Genomic DNA, 24,249 nt, shown 5'->3' with positions numbered 1-24,249 from the left:
TTCCACATTTTGACTTACAGACACACAAAACTTGAGGAAATTCTGTTACCCAAATATCCACTGTTTTTATTTCCTCCGGATTCTTAATAACAAAACATCAGTGACTTGCAGGAATCACTCCACCCTAACCTCCCGCTGGTCAGCACCAATTCCTCAAACATCCGTAGCAAAATCTGCAGCTAATACATTTTGTTTCAGCAAAGCTGTGCCAATAATTCCCTGCTGTTTATAGATATCCTCCCATTCCTATACTCAGAAGGAACTCTTGAACTTGGCAGCTATTTAAATGCAGGCAGAGATCTTAATATAGGTGCTTGAACATCCTTTCATGCATATAATACAAGTTTTACCATTTTTCTACTTTCTTGAGTTCCAGCTGGAACAAATTCGTTGAAGAGTGTGTATTGATGCTACAGTATCAATTTACAGTTAATGGCCATTTGCATTGTTTATATTGTAACTTTTTGACTAGGCCAGCGACAGGTAGACACCAGAGTATCCCTAGTCTTATTAGTGGGTCGTTATTTAAAGAAAGAGATAACACTTGAGGGCTTCACTGAGAGGGAGCTGTTATGTTCAGTGGGTTTCATTTCTCCTAGATTCTATTCCATTTTCTCATACCTTTGCCTCTTTTTCTCAAATTTTAACATGTAAAAAAAAAAAAAAAGCTTTCCTGCAGTCCCACTGGTGTTTGCTAAAGGAAGTTTTTATAATGTTCTCCAAGGGTCCTTTGCAGTTATTGTTACCATCTTTTTTTATACAGAGCTAAACTCACACCAAGGACTGTTTTCCCTTTTCTGTTCCTTTTGATCTCTATTTTTAAATGGAGACTGTGGGTCATTTATGACCATATTTCTGAAAATTATAGTATGTGCAGACCTTGTATCAGATCCATCAGAGTGAGGTTTCTGTGCTTTCCTTCTTACCTTCATTACATTGCCTATTTGTTGAGGCTGAATTGGCAGCTTCTCCCATTGTATTTCTGCTTGATTCAAAGTCCTAGAATTATTCTTGCTCACTTAAGCCTTGTATCACTGCTACTTGAAAGGCACTGTGGTTCTATGAACTCAGATACTTCCCCAGATGCCAATCCCAACAATTTTTCCAGGATTCATATGATTTTTTATACTATCATAGTGTTTTAGATGAATAACCTTGCTAGCCAAATCTCCTTTCAGCCCTGGGATAACTGTTCTGAGACATCTACCTGCTGAATTTCTTCCAGGAGATTCTTCCTGTAGATGATGATCATACTCCACTCTGAGGCAATGTTTTTAGAGGCTGTGCATTCTTTACTAGTTCAAAAAAGTAAATCTTTAAGGCCTAAAAGCCCCATTTTACAAGTTTCTGAATTCAGTGGCCTCAGTTTAAGCAATTACTCTTGCTTCTTATGCAGTCAGGTCAGTTGACAGTGTTATAATATCCCAAGTTTTAGGAGCAGCACAAGCAAGCCGGAGTAGCCAGTGCTGTGAGTTCTAGTTTTACCATGGTTTTGGTTGAAACTGTGTAACTGGGTCAGTAAAAGCCTATTTTGTTCTCACATTAACATGAATTTTCAGTATAGTTGTGGACTGAGTTTCCCATATATCCCTCTTTTATTCTGGATAGAGAAATGTTGACATATTCATTGTACATATTTACCAAGTAACTACTACTGAAGAAAAAGGGCTGAGTGTGCAGAAACAGCATTAAACTAGTATGTAGAAGAGAAGGTCATCAGGAGTAGTCAGAATGGATTCACCAAGGGTAGATCTCGGTTGACTAATCTGATAGCCTTCTATGATGACATAGCAGGATGGGTTGACGAGGGGAGGGTAGTGGATGTTATCTACTGTCCTGGTTTAAGCCTGGCCAGCAACCCAGAATCACACAGCTGCTCGCTCATTCCCACCCTAGCTTCCTCCCCCCACTCCCAGAGGGGTGGGGAGGAGAATCAAAAGAATGTAACTCCGGTGGGTTGAGATAAGAACAGTCCAGTAACTAAGGTATAACACAAACCACTGCTGCTACCACCAATAATAATAATGATAAGGGAAGAGAATACAGCCGCTCACCACCTGCCAAATGATACCCAGCCCGACCTGAGCAGCGATCTAGCCCTTCTGGGTAACTGCCCCCAGTTTGTATACTGGGCATGAGATGGTGCGGTATGGAATACCTCTTTAGCTAGTCTGGGTCATGTGTCCTGTGTCTGATTCCTCCCAGCTTCCCCTCCTCCCTGGCAGTGCATGAGACTCAGAAAGTTCTTGGTCAGAGTTAACATTACTTAGCAACAACTAAAAACATCGTTCTTATCAGCAGTGTTCCCAGGCTGGAAGTCAAAACCACAGCACTGTACCAGCTACTAAGACTGAGAAAAATTACTGCTACTGCTGAACCCAGGACATCTACCTTGACTTCTGCAAGGCTGTCTCCATAACATCATCATAGGTAAGCTTACGGAGGTTGTGGAGTCTCCCTTTCTGGAGACTTTCAAAACCCACCTGGGTTTGTTCCTATGTAACCTAATCTTGGTAACCCTGCCTTGCAGGGAGGTTGGACTAGGTGATCTCTGGAGGTTGCTTCCAACTCTAACAATTCTGTGATTATACACCCAGATCAAAAGGGAGTCAAAAGTCTGACTTTCTATTATAATCTAGGTCAAAGTTCATGCACAATGGAGGTTTTGGTAATGTTTAGTGTTATTTCTACCCATAATTTGCTGATATAGAAGATATATATAGATAGATAGATAGATACACACACATATTTCTGTTTTCTGTTGTTCATTACTCTATTTTTCCATATATTTGCATAAATATATGTGAAGAAGAAAGGGAACTTTCATAGGTGAACAATGTCATTATTGCTTTTCTCCGGTTCCTCTCATGGTTTAACACTAATGTATGAGTCACCTGATATGGCATGACAATCAAGTCCTTATCTGCACTCATGTGATCCTGAATGAGAGATCAGTTTACTCAGTTCACCATTATCAGAATAGTCATCACTATTAATACTGTGCTAGCACTAAGGATGTTTTGATCACTACCGTAGTGGTGGCACATAAAATAACTTCTACCCATACTTGGGGTTAAAATGTTTATGGGGAACATCTTACTATGAAATCTTAGTGTAAGCATTTTATTGCCTGCCTGTCTTTTCCCCCTTGTGAACCGAGGGGAAATTGTCAGTGCAGGTGCCAGATTTAACTGTGACAAGGTGAACACTGTAACAAATCAAATGTGATGACCCAATCTAACTCCCAGTATATGAAAAGACGATCCATGCACTCATAATGCTATAGATTTATCTTCATTTTTAGGCCTTACAGAAGCATGTACATATACTTTTCCTGAGAGACCTATCACTCTCAAATAGTTCAGTCTACTTGAAATATGAATACAGGTGGAGATAAATCAGGAAAGTAGGTAGTAATTCTACCCTGTGAAGTGACCTACTGCACCAGTATTCCAAAAGAGTATTTGTCACAGATATATTTGTGACAAGATAAAGTACCACATTTTGAATAATTTTTGTTCTTGTAAACATGATTCTACATACACATTAGGTTTGGACTATCCAGTTGGTGTGTGAGAAATTCTTCCTGTTCCTGTCATATACAGTAATAGGCCTCTTTCTTTGATAATGTGTTGCCAAAGTGTTCCATCAATAACAAAGATATGTTCTCCTCCTTCATGTGCACTATACCATGGAATCAGTTTTTGTTGTATGTCTTGGCCTTGTTCTGGTCACACCTGCTTATAACTGCCAACTCAGTGTACCTCTTCATGAACTGGTTGACAACCATGCACGATCACTGAATAAATCACCTATTTTCTTTAGGACATGGGATATCCTAGAAATACATCTGTCCCCAGACACCATGGAAAATGATACAATGCCTTCTGCAAATTCTGCAAATGGCCCATGACATGGAATCACTACCAGATCATTTCCTCTAGTGGTTAGATAAAAGGCTTTGTTTGCATGCCCCCAAGTCCCATAGCTAATCACCAGAAGTAGTTTAAAACAGATCCATTCAGTTCTGCTCCATAGTATTAACTGCTATCTTAGTGAATGGTGACTTGGAAAACAGGGATGCTCCAAACATTTTATTCCATCAGTGTGAGCTGTTAATCATTTATTATTTGCTGCTGACTATAAAAATAAATGAAGGAATTACATTTAGTGTTGTGACCCTCACACTGGGTTATGTGTCATTGTGTGCAAGCAGAATGTAAACTGGGAGGCGGTAGTGACTCAAGATTGCATCAGAAAGGGGGAAGTGTAGTGTGCAAAAGGTGAAGAAATTGGAATATGAACAGAGATGACTTAATTCCTTCAGTTATCTCTGATGATGCTGGAACACTGACCTACAGCCTTCATCTCCCATTCTGTCTAGAAAGTAGGCAAGACATCATGTTGTGATTTCACGTTCCATGCAGGGAAGGGGAGAAAGCATTGGGGAAGACCCCTGAGGCTTGCTGATTAGTTAAATACTTTGTATTGGTTCTTTCTGCTGTTTATTGGGAAGGAAGGTCTCTGTTTACCAATACTACTGTGTGAGTTTGGCCACACTTAGCACTTCTTAAATTTCATTGATAGTGTTGCTGTTTAATATGGTATATCACTTTTTTACAAAGTTTATGTGTAAAAATGAATAAGAAATAAATGAGAATAAAGGTGAAATTTGGATTTGCAAGGCGTAAGTCTAATACCTTCAATTTTCAGTGGGAAATGTATGGGAACAGGTTATTTTGCCCTTGATATGGATGATATTTGGGAGTAGAGCAATAATGCTTGTTAGAATCAGAAAACACTAATGATTTTATGATGTGTCAGCTTGTCAGAACTGGAGTAAGTTTTGAATGGAAATAAAGAACAGGGGAAAATGTATTTTGAATAGGTGAGAAATTTTAATTTAGAATACTGATAGAGGTTTAAGTAAAATTATAATGTTATTGTAGTATAGATATTACTTAAATTTTATCAAGAACTATAATACTGTACCTTGTGGTAGCTGCATATATGAAGTAGTTGCTGTGAGAAAGACAGTTAAGAAATAGTTTTTAGGAGTTTTTCTAGTTTGGCACTCAGGTAAATTCTTACATAGCAGAGTTGTCAATGAAATAGAATGTTTTACTGACTTGGGAAGACAACTGTTCTATATCCTTTAAAAAGTATGAAATGTATAAAATAAAACATCAGCAGTGAAAAGCTGACAACTAAATGCTATGCAACTGTTTAGCCAATGATGAGGCAACTTGAATTGCTCACTAATGACTTGAGAGCCTGTGGTTTGTAAGGGAGTTGATCTTTTTGGTAATGTAAGAACAGATTTATCATTGCTGTGGACTGGAGACCAGGCCAAGTTATAAGTCTTCGGCATTTCTGACTCTCTACGAAGAAAACTTTTTCTGTGTGTAAAGTATAAGCCACATTCCATGGTTTGTTTGTTTGTTTTTTTTGTCCCTGAAAGAAATCAAATTATTCTAACAGAGGGAAAATTCCTTTATTCTTAAAAAAGCATTAGATACTGTATATAATCAGTAGCTGATTAACACTTTTTTAAATCTTACCTTGTACCCAGGAACTGGAAGCAGAAAATGGAAATGAGGCTTGGTGTCATCTCCAATGACAACCAGTTCACAGGGAGACTAGCAGTTCTAGTGAGTGAGCTAAATGTAGATAAATATATATTGCTTGGGATCAGTGTAAATGTGCTTACTTATACCTGATCTCTCTTCCTATTTTTTTTGCCACCAGCTTCAGCTGTTGACAGCAACTTTGCAAGCAAAGCAGGAGCTTGTACCTGGAAATGTTAGGAAATACAAGGACATATGATTAGCCATTGGATAGGACTTCAGGAAATGGATTTGTGGAATTAAGATTAATGATCCCTTATGGAATGGGGGAAATTGGGATTTAAGAAAAGATAAATTAACAAGACAGTAGAGCATCTAATCCAGGTCAATAGGATGACTACAAATAATTGCCTCTTCAGTAACCGTGGCTGGCCACAACATACAGAAATCTAATGTTCTAATCACTGAAGTCCTGCATGATGAGAGAGTTAATTCATTCTGTCTCTAAAACTATTTCTTTTAAAATGCTCTCATATGGGCACATCTTGATATCATAACTGGAATCTTCCTGGTGGATCCACCTGTTATTTTGTCAGGGATGTGTTAGCCTTGTGGCACGTAAAACAGAGCTGTGGCATACAGCAGTGTTTCTGGAAGAAGTGGTTGGTAAGAGGAAGCATTACCCTTAGTGTCTATGGGTATGGCTATTTAAAAGGTTTGGAATTTGTGAACAAGTATGTATCTGCACTGAATACAGTTGCCTGTAGAATCACTTTACCTTACACTCTACAAACATCTGTTTTACAGCAAGAATCAAAAAGGAACAAAGCAATTTGACTTTGCTCAAAGACTAACATGCAGAACATGGTCATAGTGCCATAATCAATCTCTTATGAAATTAGCTGAATGAATAATTATTTTTAGTTGTTTCACTATAGTAACACAAATTTCAAAAGTACTGCAATGGAAGTTCTTTATATTTGCTGTGCTGTTTTTGTATAGGATATAATATTAATACTGTTACATATTTTATATATAATGACTTGAGGTTGTAAACTTCTTCCTGTCTTTCTCAGGAGTTCAGCTGTCTGTGATCTAAGATACAGCTGCATAACCCTCTTTCAGACTTGTGATTCTGAGAACTATGAAAAATTGATAGAGTGGACTTTTACAAGTTAAAAGAGGTAAAACTGCAGATAGAGGTAAGACTCTTGAGATGCAGCTAGGTAGCAGTTCAAGGATTCAAGAAGAAAGGAGGAATAAAATACTAAGGGAAAAGCAGGAATTTGCAAGGTGTCAGTTGAGTCACACTGAGGACCCATTCGGGGGCAGTAAAAACCATCCCTACCCCACCTTGCTGAGAAAGCCCTAGCCAGCAAAGACTTTTTCTGTTTCTTATTCAGGGCACTGAGCCTACTAACAGTCTGTGTAGTATTTTGTTAATTCAAGTTATCTTTTTTGTGTGGTGACTAATCAGTACCTGCTGAATACTGCGAAATTGTGTATGTTCAGCTTACAAAGGCTCTTTGTGCATGAGAAAAAGGTGTCCAACCCTAGTGATTTAGTGAGGGAAAGATAAAAGTTAAGTAATTGTATGAGTTCCTTGGTTACTCATACTGTTAACAATGTTACCAGACAGATCGTTGGCTAGAAAAAACATCAGGAAAAAGAACTGGCTGTGTCTCTAATAGTATATGCTGTATTGAACTTCAATAGAGAAAAATGTTTTCGCACCTGCACAAAAGTCAAATTTTTTGTTGGTTTTCCATAATTTTTTGTATAGCAAATTAAATACAGTAAACTGAAATAATGAACACTTTTAAATCTCTAATGTTCTATATCATATTCCTTTAAATTAATGTATCTGGTTTTTCCAGATCCAAAAGTCATGTGTTTTTCTAGATATTCTGAGGGCTAAAACATCTGCTCATACTCTAAAAAGATAGATTTTTTTAATCCTGCTTTAAATAGTTTAAGAAATCTTAGTAAATCTAAGACAAATGTAAATACCACTTCAGTTAAATTCATTTATAACAGTGTAAATGTAACTTAGTATAAGTGTAGTTAAGAATCCAGTTCTAAATGCAACTATACTGCAAGCAATGATTATGAAAAATAGTATCTTCTCACATACGAATGCATCATTGAATCATATTTAATAACTTCATGCTAAATAAACACCAAGAAAAGTGTTTTCTGTATACAGGAAACATCTCTCAAACTGAGCTGTAGATTTGTCTGGGTTTTCTGTTGTTAAGTATAAGCCAAAAAATTTTCAAGCTCCCAGCAGCAAGTCTGAGTTTGTAAATTCCTAATAGGAAGCTAGTGACATTAGTTTAGTTTGTGGTATTACCTCTTACTACAATAAACTATTAATATAAAACAGTTAATAGCTAATAAACAATTAACTACAAATGAAATCACCAGGTAATAAAAGTGGAGCTTTGTAAAATTGTTAAAATATTATATTCAGAGTACACTTTCTTTTTAAACACAAATAGGAGCTTGATGTTTACAATAACTTAATTTGGCCTCATGCTTGGTCCAGGACAAATAAGATGTAGCAATTCCTCTACATGGTGTCTTGTGGCTGAGCTATACAGCGTAGTTCAAGGAACACAAAATCATCAGTTTCTGAGTATATGATAATTCTCTTCATACAGGGCAATTCTCACTGATAAAAGGGTGGCCGAGTTGGCAATGTTGCATGAAGTAGTACAAAGTAATATTTTAGTAGTATTATACAAAGTAGTATTCTTTTCCAGCACTGATTAACAGGAAAGAGGCACCTGGTCTAGTGGAAGGTCTCCCTTCCCATACCAGGGATGGCTGGAACTAGATAATCTTTAAGGTCCTTTCCAACCCAAACCACTCTATGATTCTATGAAAATGGAACAAGAGTTCCCCATTTTTTGGTAAATCAGAGCTTGTTTACAGTTTTTCTAACCTATGCTAGGGCTAAATGTCATTGTGGAATCATTACAGGATTGCTGGGACCCTCCACCATTTTGCCTACCTCAAGCTTATCGGAAAATCCAACTCTCCATCTTTAAAGGAAATAAAACATATCTAGTTTACTATATACATTGAAATAACAGTTAAGAAGTTCAAGTAATTCTTTTAAATGTTTTAAATTGTTGTTATTTTCATTGAAAATAAGGTACTGCCTGCAGATACTGATAAAAACAATACATTCCACAATAAAATAAATAGTCCGCTCAGGCTAGATGGCTCGTGTTTCTCTGGATTAGAATTAGAAGAGGGGAAAAGAAGCAAAAGAGTAAAACACTCCTTTTGTATTACTTGGTTTCATTCTCACTATGGATTAATCCTTAAGTGTAACAGTTACTTGGAGCATTCAGCACCATCTCTAATAAGTAAATAGAAATTTCTGGAAGTTTTGAGGGGCATAATTAAGCCAACAGTAGATAAAAGGAACTTTTTCTGGGGAAAGAATAGACTATTCAGGCTTATTTTCCCAGGAGGCAATGAAATAAGCTTGAATTTAAGGACTTTGTTTGCTAAATATTCCCTTTAGAAAATATTTAGCAGAGTCCAAAGTGCACACACTTACTTTCCAAAGAAGGCAAGGCAACGGGAGTGGGGAAAAAAACAAGAGACAGCTATCGATCATCTCTTTTTTATATGAGAAGAGCAAGGTCCAATCATGCTGCATGTCCTTAACCATATTAATTCTGCTGATGTTTGAATACTTTTTCAGAGGACTAGACGCAATCCAAGAGCAACATTCAAGGTATGTCAATATTTATTTTTTTTTAAATATGAGGTATTTTATAAAATTAACTCATAACTAGATTTCAGAAAATTCCAAATAACTGCACTTTCTTTTACATAAACATCTACTTTCCCATTTATCTTGTATATCTGTGTGGAATTGAAGAAAAGATAATGCTTATATAATTCAAATGAAATCAAATGAAGAACACACAGTGATCAAATAGATACAACTCCAAATATCTGGACCTGTTTCAACATGTTTATACTTTCCCATTCAGAGAATTCACTTGCAGTGTATGACATTAATAACTTTATTGAATTTAATAAGTATCTATATTTTTCTTTCAAACAAATAGTCATTGAGATTACTGTCCTTAGTTTAACAGTTGTATACTTCTCGGTGAAATACTATTTTACAGGGAGCTATCTTAAATAAATTTAAAATGCATTCTGAAGATGGAAACAAGAAGAAGCGTACTATACATGGAAATAGTTATGATATCACTGTACCTAGCCAGGGTCATAAATCTGAAGACAAACAGTAAGTATTCTTAAAGATCGAAAATATTTTCTATATTGAAGCTTATAAGATAGATTGATTATATTATTTTAGATTTTATTTCATATTTAGTTTAATTTATTTTATTAGGAATCTTTGACAACAGAAAGCTTTGTAACAACCTGAGAGTAGCATTGACACATTAATTGTTGAAGGAGGATCTTTATAATTTTCTTTTAAGAACTAAGTGTCCACAGCATTGACTAGAGTTTATTGAAAAATAGTTTTAAAATATGACACAAATTATGTTGGAATTGACACCTTGAATACAGTTACGTCATCAGCTAAAAGTTATCTTGAAATTTTTAGTATGGCTTGGAATCGATATTTTACATACCTTGAACATTTTATGTATTCCCCATCCACCATGATTTTATAAGTTATCTTCCTCTTTTCCAATTTGAAAGCTATATACTGCTTCAGTTTGCAATTTTCCTGATCAGATTGTGGAACCACCAGCCCAAGGGTGTTTCATCTTTGAGAGCAGTGAACTGGGAAGAGCTTCACATTTTATATATAAATGTTTCCTGTAAAATTATTTCAGAGTTATATTCAAATTGAACTTTATTAATATAGAGAATTAGTATTTCTGTGAAATGTTCCTTTTTAAATGCACTAAAACTATCATACTTTTTAAGAAAGAAGAAAGCAGAAAAGGCTAAGGTGGTCAGCCCATTTGCACTGGTAAGATTTATTCTCTCTTTATATGTATACATGCACATGCATTTCAGTGTGTAAACAAAGTGGTTAAAATTATATTGCAGTAATGCATATATGGTCTCTGTCAAATACTTTGATAATACAGAATATTGCATATAGTATAGCAATCAAACAGTTCTTTTTCTGGATGTAGTTTTCAGCAGGCCAAGGAGGTGATTCTCCCTCTCTACTCCACTCTTGTGAGAGCCCACCTGGAATACTGCATCCAGCTCTGGGTCTTCCAACACAAGAAGGAGGTGGTGCTGTTGGAGTGAGTCCAGAGAAGGGCCGTGAAGATGATCAGAGGATTGGAGCGTCTCTCAATGAAAGACAGGCTGAGACAGTTGGGGTTGTTCAGCCTGGAGAAGAGAAGGCTCTGTGGAGACCTTAGAGCAGCAGCCTTCCAGTGCCTAAAGGATGCCTACAAGAAATCTGGAGAGGGACTGTTTACAATGGCATGTATTGATAGGACAAGGGGGAATGGCTTTAAACTGAAAGAGGGGAGATTTAGGTTAGGTAAAAGGAAGAAATTCTTTACTGTGAGGGTGCTGAGGCACTGGTACAGGTTGCCCAGAGAAGCTGTGGCTGCCCCATCCCTGGAAGTGTTCCAGACCACGCTGGATGATTCTTTGACCAACCTGGTCTAGTAGAAGGTGTTCCTGCCTATGGCAGCAGGGTTGGAACTAGATGATCTTTGAGGTCTCTTCTAACCCAAACCGTTCTGTGATTCTATAGTTCTATGATTAAAGAAGCTGTCTTGTTACTGATACGGATTTTTAGGAGTCTTCCCTTACTAAGTTATCATGCTAAACACACCCATACTAGATTTTTGTGAAAGGTAGGGATTTCCATGTTCAGTCATTAATTCCAACACCATGAAAAGGGTGTCCATATACCTAATATCATATGTGGTCTTGTCCTCTAAATCACCTGAATTGGATACTAATCACACTAATTAACCCAATTAATCATTATTCAGTCACCTGGGTCAGTAGTAAAGGGCAACTCCGTGGCACTGAGGACACTTAAAATAAAAAATTGTATACTAAAAAGTACTTACAATTCCTGATATTTTTTATTTTCAGTATATTTTTGAAAAGGCAATCTGTTAATATTTAATCAAAGTAGATCTTAGGTCCTCTTTTAGTAATACTGAAATGTTTTGTATTTGGTAGGCTTAATGTGCATAATGCACAGTAATGACATGTCAAATAACAGAAATGAAACTATGGTCCATGATGCTGGCCAGTGCACAATTTCTCTGTTTTGCTATACCAGCTTGCACTTGAACAATTATATCATACCCCTATAATTTACAGCAGTAAACTTAGTATTTAACACTAAAAATTAAAGGCAGTGATTTTGTAACGGATGTGCTGAAACTTTAAATTCAATGGCAAGAGGTATTTATGATTTCAGTACATTTTGTTAATATCTCTGGTACATTAGGCACAGTATTTCTGACTGCATAATAATGAATTTACAGTAAAAGTAATTATTGCCTTAATTGTCACAATGACATTAAAATTTCTTATAAATTAAATAGTAAATGGCAAACTTTTAAAGGGCGAATTTCTTATGCCTTGCTTTCATATAGCCTTTCTTACCTAGGTGCAGATACTAATGCATTGAAATAGTATACTTCTCTGGATTTGATAGTTTATAGTATTAAAGTGTTTACATTAGATGGATTTATTCCTGTACCTTTAAACATTTTTTTTGTAAGTTTAATTCCTATTAAGACAAAGTTGTAGTTTTGTGACACTAGGTGCACAACTGATAGCTTTTTCTTGACTTTGTAGACATAACATTGTGTTGGCATTCTAATAACCATGATTAGAATTAATTTCTCTTCTCACTCACAGTTTAGATACTCCAGTTGGTCAGATAAATTACTAATGATACTAGGCACTCTCTTGGCAATAGCCCATGGAACCAGTCTCCCTGTTGCGATGGTAATTTTTGGTGATATGACTGATAGCTTTGTTGCTTCTGGAGACTCAGATTTTCCAGGTAAGAATATATCTGCTATGAAGAGAACAATAGCTCGTATCTGGGAGAGAGCTAGGGAGATTCAAGCCTCTTGACAGGACATACTGATGTCAGAAACCCCAGCTTGCTACTGCTCTCTAATGTAAATTGGTAACTCTTGTGTTTGTTGTAATAGAGATACCGCTATGGATTTTCTTTTTTCTCCGTATTTTTAGTTCATGCATTAGTATTTTTTATTTTTAATTTTTTAAAATGACCCACTACAGTGTACCTTCAACAAATCATGTTTGACTGTGGCTGTGGTAAATAGAGAGAGGCTGGTTTTCCACTTCCTCAGCATGAGTTCATGTTGATTCCCTTGTATTGAATCTGACAGTTATAGTTCTCAAGGTGAATCAGATCAGTAAGTAAATCCAATAGAAAATTCTCTACCGAAAATGAAAGTATTAATTTTTAGCTTGGATCAGTTTGTTGAACAGCCTATCATAAGTATCAAATCAAACACAAAGTAGGGGAGTCATGTGCTGCGGGATACAAAAGGGAGGAGTGATACTGTCACTTTGGTATCAACAAACAGTTAAACCAAATTACATTGTTCTCTGAACTCGCACATTAGATGTTAAACTAGTAAACAGCTTTGCTGCCTGAAATATTACCCAATAACATTTTCTTAAACATTTTAATAAAAGCCTATGGTGATACAGAAAAAGATAAAGGATGTGACTATCTTCTACCCTGCATCCATTTTTGCTGTTCTTAAGCTGCTGTAAGTGAGAAACCTGGGCATACTGCCTTTATCAGAACAAAGAATTCATGATTTTCTCCTTCCCAAGTACAATAAATTGATCAGATTTTTAATGGTGCAAATGCAAAATGCTGCAGCTGTGGTCTTCTCAAAACTTTTATCACTAAGTTCTTGTGGGGGGCATTATAATTTTAGGGCCAACACCAACATTATAGCCACTGTTTTCATAATGGGTTAAGCTATCTGCAGGTACTAATTTGATGTCATTGTCTAGGTATTTTTAATGAGTTTTTGCATTATACAAATGCCCTATATTTAAAAAAAAAACAACAAACCAACCAGACTGAGGCTTCCTGAGGCTAATTTTTAATCTCAAGTTACAATGATGTAGCTTAGTCAGTGGAGATATGGCAAACCTTATATTAGTAAGGTTCATTCATTTTCATTATTTTTTTTAAATCATCTTGATTCAAAAGGAGATGTAACAACTAAAATTTGCTGAACAGCATGCAGGAAAGCAAATTTGTTGAAACTTGCTAAATGAAATGTATTTACGTTTTTCTTCCTTTCTAAGGAAACAGCACTGTGATGAATTCCTCTTTACATGCTCTTAACAAGCTGGAAGAAGATATGACCAGGTAATTCAAAATTGGTATTTCTTTTTTTTTTTTTAGTGTAGTCAAGCTATTCTTCTCCCACAGATGTTTTGCATGCTTTATCATCAAAGTAATGGTTGATTGAATATTGTATGTAACTAAGGATTTGCATATGAGGTAATTGGAAACATTTGGTGGATTCTTGAACATCCACAGCCATTCCCAGCAACTTTCCTGTAATCTGTTGCTTTCACCCATCCCACCCCTTTTTCAGGGGCACTTTGTGTCCCAATGTGTTTGTATTCTCTTCTTCCTTTATTTCCCTGTGAATTTATAGAAAGTTATTGTTATGCTAAAAATTATATTGATTATCATCCATCGATTCCTTGAGCTGATAAAAAGTTGAACTCGTAGAGCAGTCAGTTCCTGAAGGACTGATCCCATGTAGACCCACACTGGAGCAGTTCGTCAAGAACTGTAGCCTGTGGGAAGGACTCACGTTGAAGAAGTTCATGGGGAGCTGTCTCCTGTGGGAGGTATTTGGGATTTTTTCTCATTATTCTGCTCTGGTTTGATGGTAATATATTAAATTCATTTTTTCTGCAAGTCAAGTCTGCTTTGCCAATGACATAATTGGTGAATGGTCTCTCCCTGTCGTTATCTCAACCCACAAGCTTTTTATTATATTTTTCTCTTGCCTGTCCAGCTGAGGAAGGGGAGTTATAGAGTGGCTTTGGTGGGCAGATGGCATCCAACCAAGGTCAACCTACACGCCACCTTGTCTTTTAGACATTAAATCTGATAGTACAAGTATGAATAAAAAGTAGGCCGAGTTTCTCTTTAGAAACAAATTGTTGAATAAGTAATGAAGCACAGGAATAAGTTCTCTTTTCTAAAGTTTCTACACAGAACCTTGAGTTAGTATGCTCACTGGTTTGAAGAAGCAGTTGTTTGTACCCACTCCTTGTTTCTCTAACAATGCCTGCCAGCAGGTCAAATAATAATAAAAACTGTTTACAAGGGCAAAGTTCTCACAGGTGTGTTCAAGTATCGAACTATGCATGTAAATTTTGTTGTACTTGTTATTCAAACAGCAGTTTTCCTAAAACCCAACTATTTCTCAAAAGAAAAAGAATCATTTTTACAATGCAATGAGCGTTTACTCTCTGTTCAGTTTCAGCAGTGAATTTACAGAATGTATTTCATCAGCATGGAATCTGGTGAAATTATCAATCCCTTTTGATACAATTTGTCATGAAGCAAAGTCCAAGCATAAAGCAATTATTTAAGTGATGTAACATCATAAAGTAATTGCCTAAAGTAATTACTGCTGAATTTTGAAGCACTGTTCTTGGTTTTAGTTTGGTAGTTTCTGTGTAGAGCTTTAACGTTGCTCAAGATGATCGAGGTCAATATTTAAATAACCAGCATTCAGTTAGACATTAACCCATTTTTATTAAACTGTTTAGATGTAGTTCATTTCATAATGAGTATAGTTGCAAAGTCCCTGACTAAACTGTATGATACCTTAGCCACAAAAAAAGGCTGGATTAAAAATTTGAAAAGTTTAATATATAAAGCCGTTCTCTTTTTTTTTTTTTTTTTTTTTTTTTGTGCAGAGCATTTGCACACAGATTCCTGCCAAGTTTCATGCTGCAGTTCTAAGCATACTGATTCTGTAGCCATTGATTTTGGTCACGTTTTACAAATAGGGAATCAGTTCAGTTACATTCTTCTGGTAAAGTTCTAGTTTAAGTTCACCTGTAACTGATTCTGATGTCAATTCTGAATGAAATCAAGCCTGTTTTGATTCTGAACAGTTTAAAGCTGTGGCTCAAATTTAGTTGCAGTTTGAGAAATATAGGGGTTTACACACTCCTTGGGTTTGACTTGACACCCTGCTCATAGCACAAAGCGGAATTAATTTAAAAGTCAAATACCAGCTATGAATAAAATAGAAAGAAAAAAAAAAGAAAAATTGCTCTAATGGCATTTGCTTGCAATAGATGTATGTATAGTAATGCTGATTTACAACATCCATGCATATATGATTGATGATGGCTTGGCTTCGCGAGCAAAGATTTGGGAAGGGCTTTAACCACGCTTACTACAAGCACGATGACCAAGGGCAAGTGGGATATGCAAATCGAAAAAAGGGTGCTTAGGCAATCAGGGAGTGTCCGACCAAGACTGTCATCTCCTGAGAGATTTCATACCCCTGGTGCATGCACTTGGCTGAGGAGCCACTGGCGCAAGGCTACCATCTGCGGGCTTATGACTGAACACCTCTGAGTATCCCGCCTAGACGCTTGTTGTGCTGTTGCATCATCGGTCGCTTGTGATTATCCATGCATGTATATATTTATATAGGCAGGCATGTTGTCTGATATAAATGTGTTTGTAACATGGGTGTATGCTATTAGGTATGTCTTTATGTGCCGAAACAAAAATGTTATGGAGTTTTTGAAAATGGCCGTTTAAGTGAAAAGGGTATTGTATCTGAAATGTAGTTCTGAAATAATCTTATGAGAAAATATATACTATTAAAAAAAAAGTAATTTCTAACAGTAGCTTCATTTTATTTATTACATATCTGAAAACTGATATTAAATACTACCCATAGAAAACTTGACAAGTTTTAGAGAGAAGTGCAAACTCTAGTATAAATATATAAACTCTAATTCAGGTCTAAAAGAGAAGAAGTAAGCATCAAGGTAAATACAGACTAGTGAGGTAATTAAAACTAATTTCAAAGAATCTTGCCCCTATTTTTTGGGTTTTGTTTTGTTTTGTTTTTCTTTCAGATATGCATATTACTATTCTGGAATAGCAGCTGGTGTTCTTCTTGCTGCTTATATCCAAACTTCATTTTGGACCTTAGCAGCAGGCCGGCAAATAAAAAAAATAAGACAAAAATTTTTTCATGCAATTATGAGACAGGAAATTGGATGGTTTGATGTAAATGATGTGGGAGAGCTTAACACTCGCCTTCTGGAGTAAGTGTACTGTACCTTTCCCAAAGTTATTTTCTCTTATTAAGCATGTATGAATTACATTTTTTTAATGATGATTTTTAAAGTGAATTATTTAATTGTGAAACTAAATTTCATTATTTTATTGTCAAATTAAGTTTACAAGTTTTCATATGGAGAGTCTTAGAGACTGAACTTCTAATACTTCTTATACTGGACTGTTGCAATGATACAGAAAAGTATTTTGATAAGTTCCCTCTGAGGAAGACTCTCAGCTTACGTATTTTGGATGTGATTTGTTTTACAGTGATGTCTCCAAGATTAATGATGGAATAGGTGACAAAATTGGAATGCTTGTTCAAGCTCTAACAACATTTATAACAGCATTTATTGTTGGTCTCATAAGAGGATGGAAATTAACCCTTGTAATACTAGCAGTCAGTCCTGTCCTGGGACTCTCAGCAGCCCTCTGGGCAAAGGTAGGTTAACATACATTTAGTGTTAGGTTTGATGTTAAAGAAAGGGAAATAAATCTACATATCTGTAGTTCTTGCTGTTAAAATGTATTGCTTAGAACAGTAATAGCTTTATAGACAACTTCTGTGTACGTAAGATCTTAGATGAACTCTATATAAGTACCCTCATGTTGTTTGAATATTGTAACTCCTGTAGACTGGACAGAGTTGTTTGATTTGAAGCTGTTTCTGCCTTTATAGTGTGTTTCTATATAGAAAATGAAGCAAGATATACAGGTAGAATCCACATCTGTAACTGTTAAACTTCATCCATGAGTACTTGTTCTGTTGAAAAGAATAATTGCACCAGTAAGTTAATAAATTAGACCAAGCCTTGGTCTTGGACAGAGTTTGTTTTCATATTTATATGAAAGAGCTTTGGTAAGAAATTTTAGACTTAGGTGAGAGAAGTACTAAATTACCATGAGTTTGGAGTGACTTGCATTTGTAGTTTGGAAGCCTTCAGATTTTTATTGTATTTTATTTCCCTTACATTTTGAAGATCATGTAAGCATTCTCTGTCTTGAGTGACTATATTGTAGAAAAGGTAAGAGTAGAGAAGCATGTACTACGTATGTCTACTGGCTAAGAGTCTTCATGGACAGTGGCCAACTTGTGTAGACTATAGAGCCCTCAAGCTAAGGTAGCCAGAGATGAGGAGATCTACCTGGGAAGAACCACACTCAGTAGGAGTAGTCATCTAATCTCCTGCACTGGGCAAAAGCAAAGTGGAAAAATCCATTTCTTAGTGTTGAGAATAAGTAATGTTAAATTATTTGATATTGAATAATCTGCACTTACACATAATAAAATCAAAAGGCTTCACATTGGAAGAAAGTAACTGTGATAAAAGCCATTATGAAGTGCTTGAGCTCATTCTGTTTTTCTTAAGTCAAAATATTTGATCTTGTATTAGGTTCTCTCTGCTTTCACTGACAAAGAACAAGCTGCATATGCAAAAGCAGGTGCTGTTGCAGAGGAAGTTCTGGCAGCAATCCGTACTGTAATAGCTTTCGGAGGACAGGAAAAAGAAATTAAAAGGTAAGAGCAGTATTTGCTTTCATCAGCTGATTTTAAAGTATTTGCTTCAGATGGCTTGAAATTTTCTTGTACCTTTGCCATTGAAAATCTTTCAAAATGGGGAAGCCTTTAGCTTCCTGTGGTTTTAAGTAATGGGAAATTTTCTGTTACAGCCTATTATAAGTTTTACTACATGCTGAAAGACGATCAGTTATTTTTCTAGAAAATATCAAAAGCAGTTGATATATTGTCTCCACTCTGGAAATGTGCAAACTACTTTAAACATCACATTGTGAGAGCTTTAGACAAAAAAAAAAGGCCCTGTCACGAGAGGAGATGATGGTATCCTTGGTACAATTACTCAGTAATTGTTGTGAAGGTAGTAATAAGCAATGTCTCAGTTTCCACTATACTATGGAAAATCGTTCCTATGATACATTTTAGCCTTTTATCTTAAGCTAACGATCATAATCTCAAAACCTGTCACAAATGGTTCATGATCAAAGTTCAGTGACCTGCAGTTTATTTAAGGAAATTGAATGCCAGTTCCTGAACTGTGATGCCCTTTCTTTTCTGTATCCCAGGTTGACTGAGTTGACCTTTTTGCAAGTTTCCTTAAAGTCCCTGTGCCTGACTACCTTTGTACTTATTTTACACATCTTGGTATACTTTGTGAGTGTTCTTTTTCTAATTAATCCACAGAGGTTTTGGTGCTGTGTGCCATGGTACAAGTCTGAGTCTATTTTAAACTTCTATCTTTCTTCCAGATACCATAAAAATTTAGAAGATGCTAAACGGATTGGAATAAAAAAGGCTATTACAGCTAATATTTCTATTGGTGCTGCTTTCTTACTGATATATGCATCATATGCTCTGGCTTTCTGGTATGGAACTACCTTGGTCTTAACTGATGATTACACTATTGGCAAAGTTCTTACGGTAAGTATTAATGAGTAAATTTACAGTAAGAGTGAGGAACACTAAAGAAAATAAAATTCTTCTCTTGATGTGGCAATAATTCCAATTTTGTATGAATTATCAAACAAATATGGTAAGAAGAATGACTTTGTTAATCATGATGAAACTCAGCCAGTAGACCTCATGTATGTGTATGTATCTGTAAGTATTTTTTAAAGTACCTGTTTTCTTAAATTTATGGGTCAATGAAGTTTGTGAGAAATGGCTCTGGTATGTATTACTGGCTCTTTCGAACCTGCGTTTTTTTTTTTAAAGACAGGCTAGCACATAGAACATCTCACTGAGGTTCATGCCCTTGTGTGTAATTTTTTCAGTTTAATTATTTTCAGTTTTTTCAGAATTTCTCAGTTCTAATTATTTACAATTTCTCTTGCCTATGTTGTAGTTCATTGGAATGGTGTTTTTATAACAAGAACGGGAGGGTGTAACCTTATTAAGGTTCACATCTGTGAATGGCCACTGTTGGAGAAAAGATGACGGGTGTGATGGACCTTTGCTCTGACATACTATGGCTGTTATTATGATCTCCAAGCACTGTGGTTTTATTACTTTTGTTTTGATACTAGCTGAAAGTAATAAACTATGCTTCACTGAAAAGAACATTTTTTTCTTGTTCTGCTTTGTTTAATTTTTTTTCTTGTTTGTTTGCACTCATTCTCTTTCATTCCAGCAGAGGGACCCTGTATTACTTTGTGATTAAGAAACTGGATTTGCATACTTTATTTCACTGTCACTTTGAAAGCAGAATGATAATGCTTTGCATCTTGTCTTTGTTTCATTGGAAGATACACAATATACTTTCTGGGCTTTGGAACATCTTTTTGCCAAAGAATTAACTAGTAGAATAAATCCTGAGACATCAAGTGTAATTATACATTTTTTGCCATAGAACTTGCAAATCTCAGACACTTTTTCACTTTTATCAATATGTTTGCAACATTCACATTGTCCATGAACTCAGTTCTCAGCTGAATCTTAAAAAGTCTTTTCCTTAGAGTTATTATTTTGCTCAAGAGAGGCCATTTCATTTTTCTCTTTAATTCTTCATTCCTTAAACTTCCCTTAACATGCATGGAGCCTCCTGACCCAAAGATATCTAATGTAAATAAATAAATGTAATTCTGTGCTTAAATAAGTATTTAAATATGTCACCATAAACCTTTCAGGTCTTTTTCTCTGTATTGATCGGAGCTTTCAGCATTGGACAGACTGCTCCAAGCATAGAGGCATTTGCTAGTGCAAGAGGAGCTGCTTATGCAGTCTTTAATATCATAGACAATGTGAGTATCTATCTTTGCCCTTACTCTCATTTCAAAACTGAGATACCATTCTTTTTAAAGTACAGGCAGTATTTATGGATATAAAATTAGAAAAATAACAGTGTGTAAAATAAACAGAATTATAAACATATAAGCATGTAGACTGTATAATTATTAGTCAGTTCCTCTTTGTCTTCTAGACTTATCAGTCATTACTTCAAAGGTAAAAGTAGGTCTCTGAATCATTTAATGTTGGAGGCATCGTCTAATGTTTTATCATGAAAGGCACATCTATGATGCAATATAGAGATGTGATTATAAATGGCGCAGGTATGTGAGCATAGGTCTCAAAGTATCACTGTCACCACCAGTAGTGTGAGCATTGGCAAATCAATAAAACACAACTTGGTAACCTTGATGCGTACTTCAATCGCCAAGAGAGTCTGAAGTCAGGAAAGCTGTGATTTTACTAACTAACGAAGCTCTATGAAATGCAATTGCATATTTTGGGTTACTGTTAAGACATGCTTCAACTTGTAAACCTACCCTGGATGCAAACAAAAGCAGTCATAATTAAGAACTCTCTTTCTGCTTAATGGTCAGTGGATTGGTTCTTTCTTACACATATTGTTTCAGCAAAAAGGGCAAAGGTATAAATGAACGCTGTATGAATGCCCATTAGAATGGCCTGTTCAGGTTAACCGTCAGACAGTGAAATAAATCTGAAATTATGGCAAGCTGTGGTACAGTCTTAAAGACAATATGTACTAAATCACACAAAAGCTTAAATAGAGAAATTATGAAAGTATTCTTGCATAAGCTCATGAATGTAGTAATGAGGCAGCAAAACATCATGCAATTTACCTGTTTCAGAACTCTCAATTGCTGTAGAATTACATTTAATAGCTCTGCAGAATAACAGTGCACTCTACGACTGTTTTATGAAAGAAATCCTCAGGAAAAAACTTTTGTTGGATTTTTTGTTTGGTTGGTTTTATTCTAACTTGTATTTTGTTTTGCACAGGAACCTCAAATTGACAGCTATTCAGAGGCAGGTTACAAACCAGACCACATTCAAGGGACCTTGGAATTCCAAAATGTTTACTTCAATTATCCATCCAGGCCAGATGTTGAGGTACGGTAAATGAAACTTTATATGTATTACAGTTAAACATGTGGATCATTTATTAGAAAAAAAAAAAACACATAAGTAAAATTTTGTTAGAAATACAACTATTCCAATTAGATTCACTAGCTTATATAAAACAACTCTGCCATTACAGGGATTTTAGCTAGAGTTATTTACACTTTATCTAAACATGTCAAGTTTTCTGAATAATTTTCTGCCTAAAGCTGTAGTCAGTGTGGCTATGCAATAAAACTTAAAGATTTATTGCTATCAGAATACAAATTTATGCATCTAACCCAAGTGGATGTGTACTGTAATAATAGTAATGACATAGTGGGTTTAAAAGGACCTGCAATGCAGCTCTGTTAAGACTATATCTCAGATAATGAAAGCAGATCCAGCAAGGACTTGTTAAATACAGAATAGAGATCAGAATCTGTATTTGTTTTTCTACACAAAGTCTGCATTTTAAAGCACTGCCATAAATCTAGAGTCTTAATGCAGTGGAGATAGATGACATTTGAATGATTCATGAAAATATTTTCATGAAGAGTGTCTTTGTACTATGTAACTATTCCCTACATTGAAGGAAAATCACTTACCTGGATAAAGGTATCTTCCTTACTTCTGATAGGCAGAAAGACACAGAGCTATCTTTTTAAGCCATACTTACTCATAAATATGTTACATATTTTGGGGGTTCCTTCTATCAAGAAAGTGAATTAAGTCAATGTGCTTATTTTTCTTCATAAGAAATATGAATGAAAAGATAGATAACTATTGATCTCAGTGGATTATTTTATAAGTTTATACAGGTATGATATGAATAGAGATTTCTCCCCCATGGATTCAAAGATAATAACTATAGGAAGTTAAGGCTACACAAAACGTTTAGTAATAATTTCATAACTTATAGTAATAATAATAATTTCATAAATTATAGTAAAGAGAAAACTTATAGCAAAATAAGACATACTAAATGTTAGTATTTATCTGTGCCTCTTAGAATCATAGAATCATAGAATAGTTAGGGTTGGAAAGGATCTTAAGATCACACACAGAATCACACACAGAATACCAAGGGTTGGAAGGGACCTCAAAAGATCATCTAGTCCAACCCCCCTGCAAGAGCAGGGTAACCTAGAGTACATCACACAGGAACTTGTCCAGGCGGGCCTTGAATATCTACAATGCATGAGACTCCACAACCACCCTGGGCAACCCGTTCCAGTGCTCTGTCACTCAAGATCATCAAGTTCCCACCCCCCCTGGCATGGGCAGGGACACCTCACACTAAACCATGTCACCCAAGGCTTCGTCCAACCTGGCCTTGAACACTGCCAGGGATGCAGCATTAACAACCTTCCTGGGCAACCCATTCCAGTGCCTCACCACCCTAACAGGAAAGAATTTCCTCCTTATATCCAATCTAAACTTCCCATGTTTAAGTTTGAACCCATTACCCCTTGTCCTGTCACTGCAGTCCCCAGTGAAGAGTCTCTCCCCAGCATTCTTATAAGCCCCCTTCAGATACTGGAAGGCTGCTATGAGGTCTCCACGCAGCCTTCTCTTCTCCAGGCTTAATAGCCCCAACTTTCTCAGCCTATCTTCCCATGGGAGGTGCTCCAGTCCCCTGATCATCCTCGTGGCCCTCCTCTGGACTTGTTCCAACAGTTCCATGTCCTTTTTATGTTGAGGACACCAGAAGTGCACGCAATACTTCAAGTGAGGTCTCACAAGAGCAGAGTAGAGGGGCAGGATCACCTCCTTCGACCTGCTGGTCATGCTCCTTTGGGTGCAGCTCAGGATACAGTTGGCTTTCTGGGCTGCAAGTGCACAATGAAGCTGGCTCATGTTCATTTTCTCATTGACCAACACCCCCAAGTCCTTCTCCGCAGGGCTGCTCTGAATCTCTTCTCTGCCTAACCTGTAGCTGTGCCTGGGATTGCTCTGACCCAGGTGTAGGACCTTGCACTTGGCATGGTTAAACTTCATAAGATTGGCATTAGCCCACCTCACAAGCGTGTCGAGGTCCCTCTGGATGGCATTCCTTCCCTCCAGCCTATCAACCAAACCACACAGCTTGGTGTCATCGGCAAACTTGCTGAGGGCGCACTCAATCCCACTGCCCATGTCAGCAACAAAGATGTTGAGCAAGACTGGTCCCAACACCAATCCCTGAGGGACACCACTCGTTACTGGTCTCCAGCCAGACATTGAGCCATTGACCATAACTCCTTGCGTGCAGCCATCCATCCAGTTCTTTATCCACTGAGTGGTCCACCTATCAAATTGATGTCTCTCCAATTTAGAGATAAGGATGTCGTGTGGGACACTGTCAAATGCTTTGCACAAGTCCAGTTAGATGCCATCAACTGCTCTACCCCTGTCCATGAGTTCCATAGGCCCATCATAGAAGGTCACCAAATTGGTCAGGCAGGATTTCCCCTTAGTGAAGCCATGCTGGCTTGTTGATTTTC

The 24,249-nt window shown here is 36.5% G+C and overlaps 1 protein-coding gene across 5 annotated transcripts in view; it reads left to right on the top strand.

Moving 5' to 3' along the window:
• ABCB1 (ATP binding cassette subfamily B member 1) overlaps nt 1–24,249 on the top strand; it is a 63,435-nt gene that overhangs the window by 1,461 nt on the left and 37,725 nt on the right. Inside the window, exons 1-11 of one of the 5 annotated variants that reach the window (XM_062623646.1) lie at nt 9,295–9,321; nt 9,725–9,846; nt 10,503–10,548; nt 12,429–12,576; nt 13,875–13,938; nt 16,701–16,892; nt 17,176–17,347; nt 18,300–18,424; nt 19,171–19,342; nt 20,548–20,661; nt 21,665–21,775. In XM_062623646.1, the coding sequence (XP_062479630.1) occupies nt 9,749–9,846; nt 10,503–10,548; nt 12,429–12,576; nt 13,875–13,938; nt 16,701–16,892; nt 17,176–17,347; nt 18,300–18,424; nt 19,171–19,342; nt 20,548–20,661; nt 21,665–21,775 (1,242 nt within the window). In that variant the 5' untranslated portion in view covers nt 9,295–9,321; nt 9,725–9,748. Of the gene's footprint in view, nt 1–6,643; nt 6,770–8,980; nt 9,322–9,724; nt 9,847–10,452; nt 10,549–12,428; nt 12,577–13,874; nt 13,939–16,700; nt 16,893–17,175; nt 17,348–18,299; nt 18,425–19,170; nt 19,343–20,547; nt 20,662–21,664; nt 21,776–24,249 lie in introns of those variants that run through there. The other 4 variants (XM_062623643.1, XM_062623645.1, XM_062623641.1 and 1 more) reach the window with 4 other exon arrangements.

The sequence above is a fragment of the Pezoporus occidentalis genome, unplaced genomic scaffold, assembly GCF_034315485.1.
Source record: "Pezoporus occidentalis ecotype Australia unplaced genomic scaffold, CSIRO_AGI_Poc_V1 ctg257, whole genome shotgun sequence".
Lineage (NCBI taxonomy): Eukaryota > Metazoa > Chordata > Aves > Psittaciformes > Psittacidae > Pezoporus > Pezoporus occidentalis.
The sequence above is the reverse complement of the archived record's forward strand: the minus strand, read 5'-3'. Positions and strand labels throughout refer to the sequence as shown.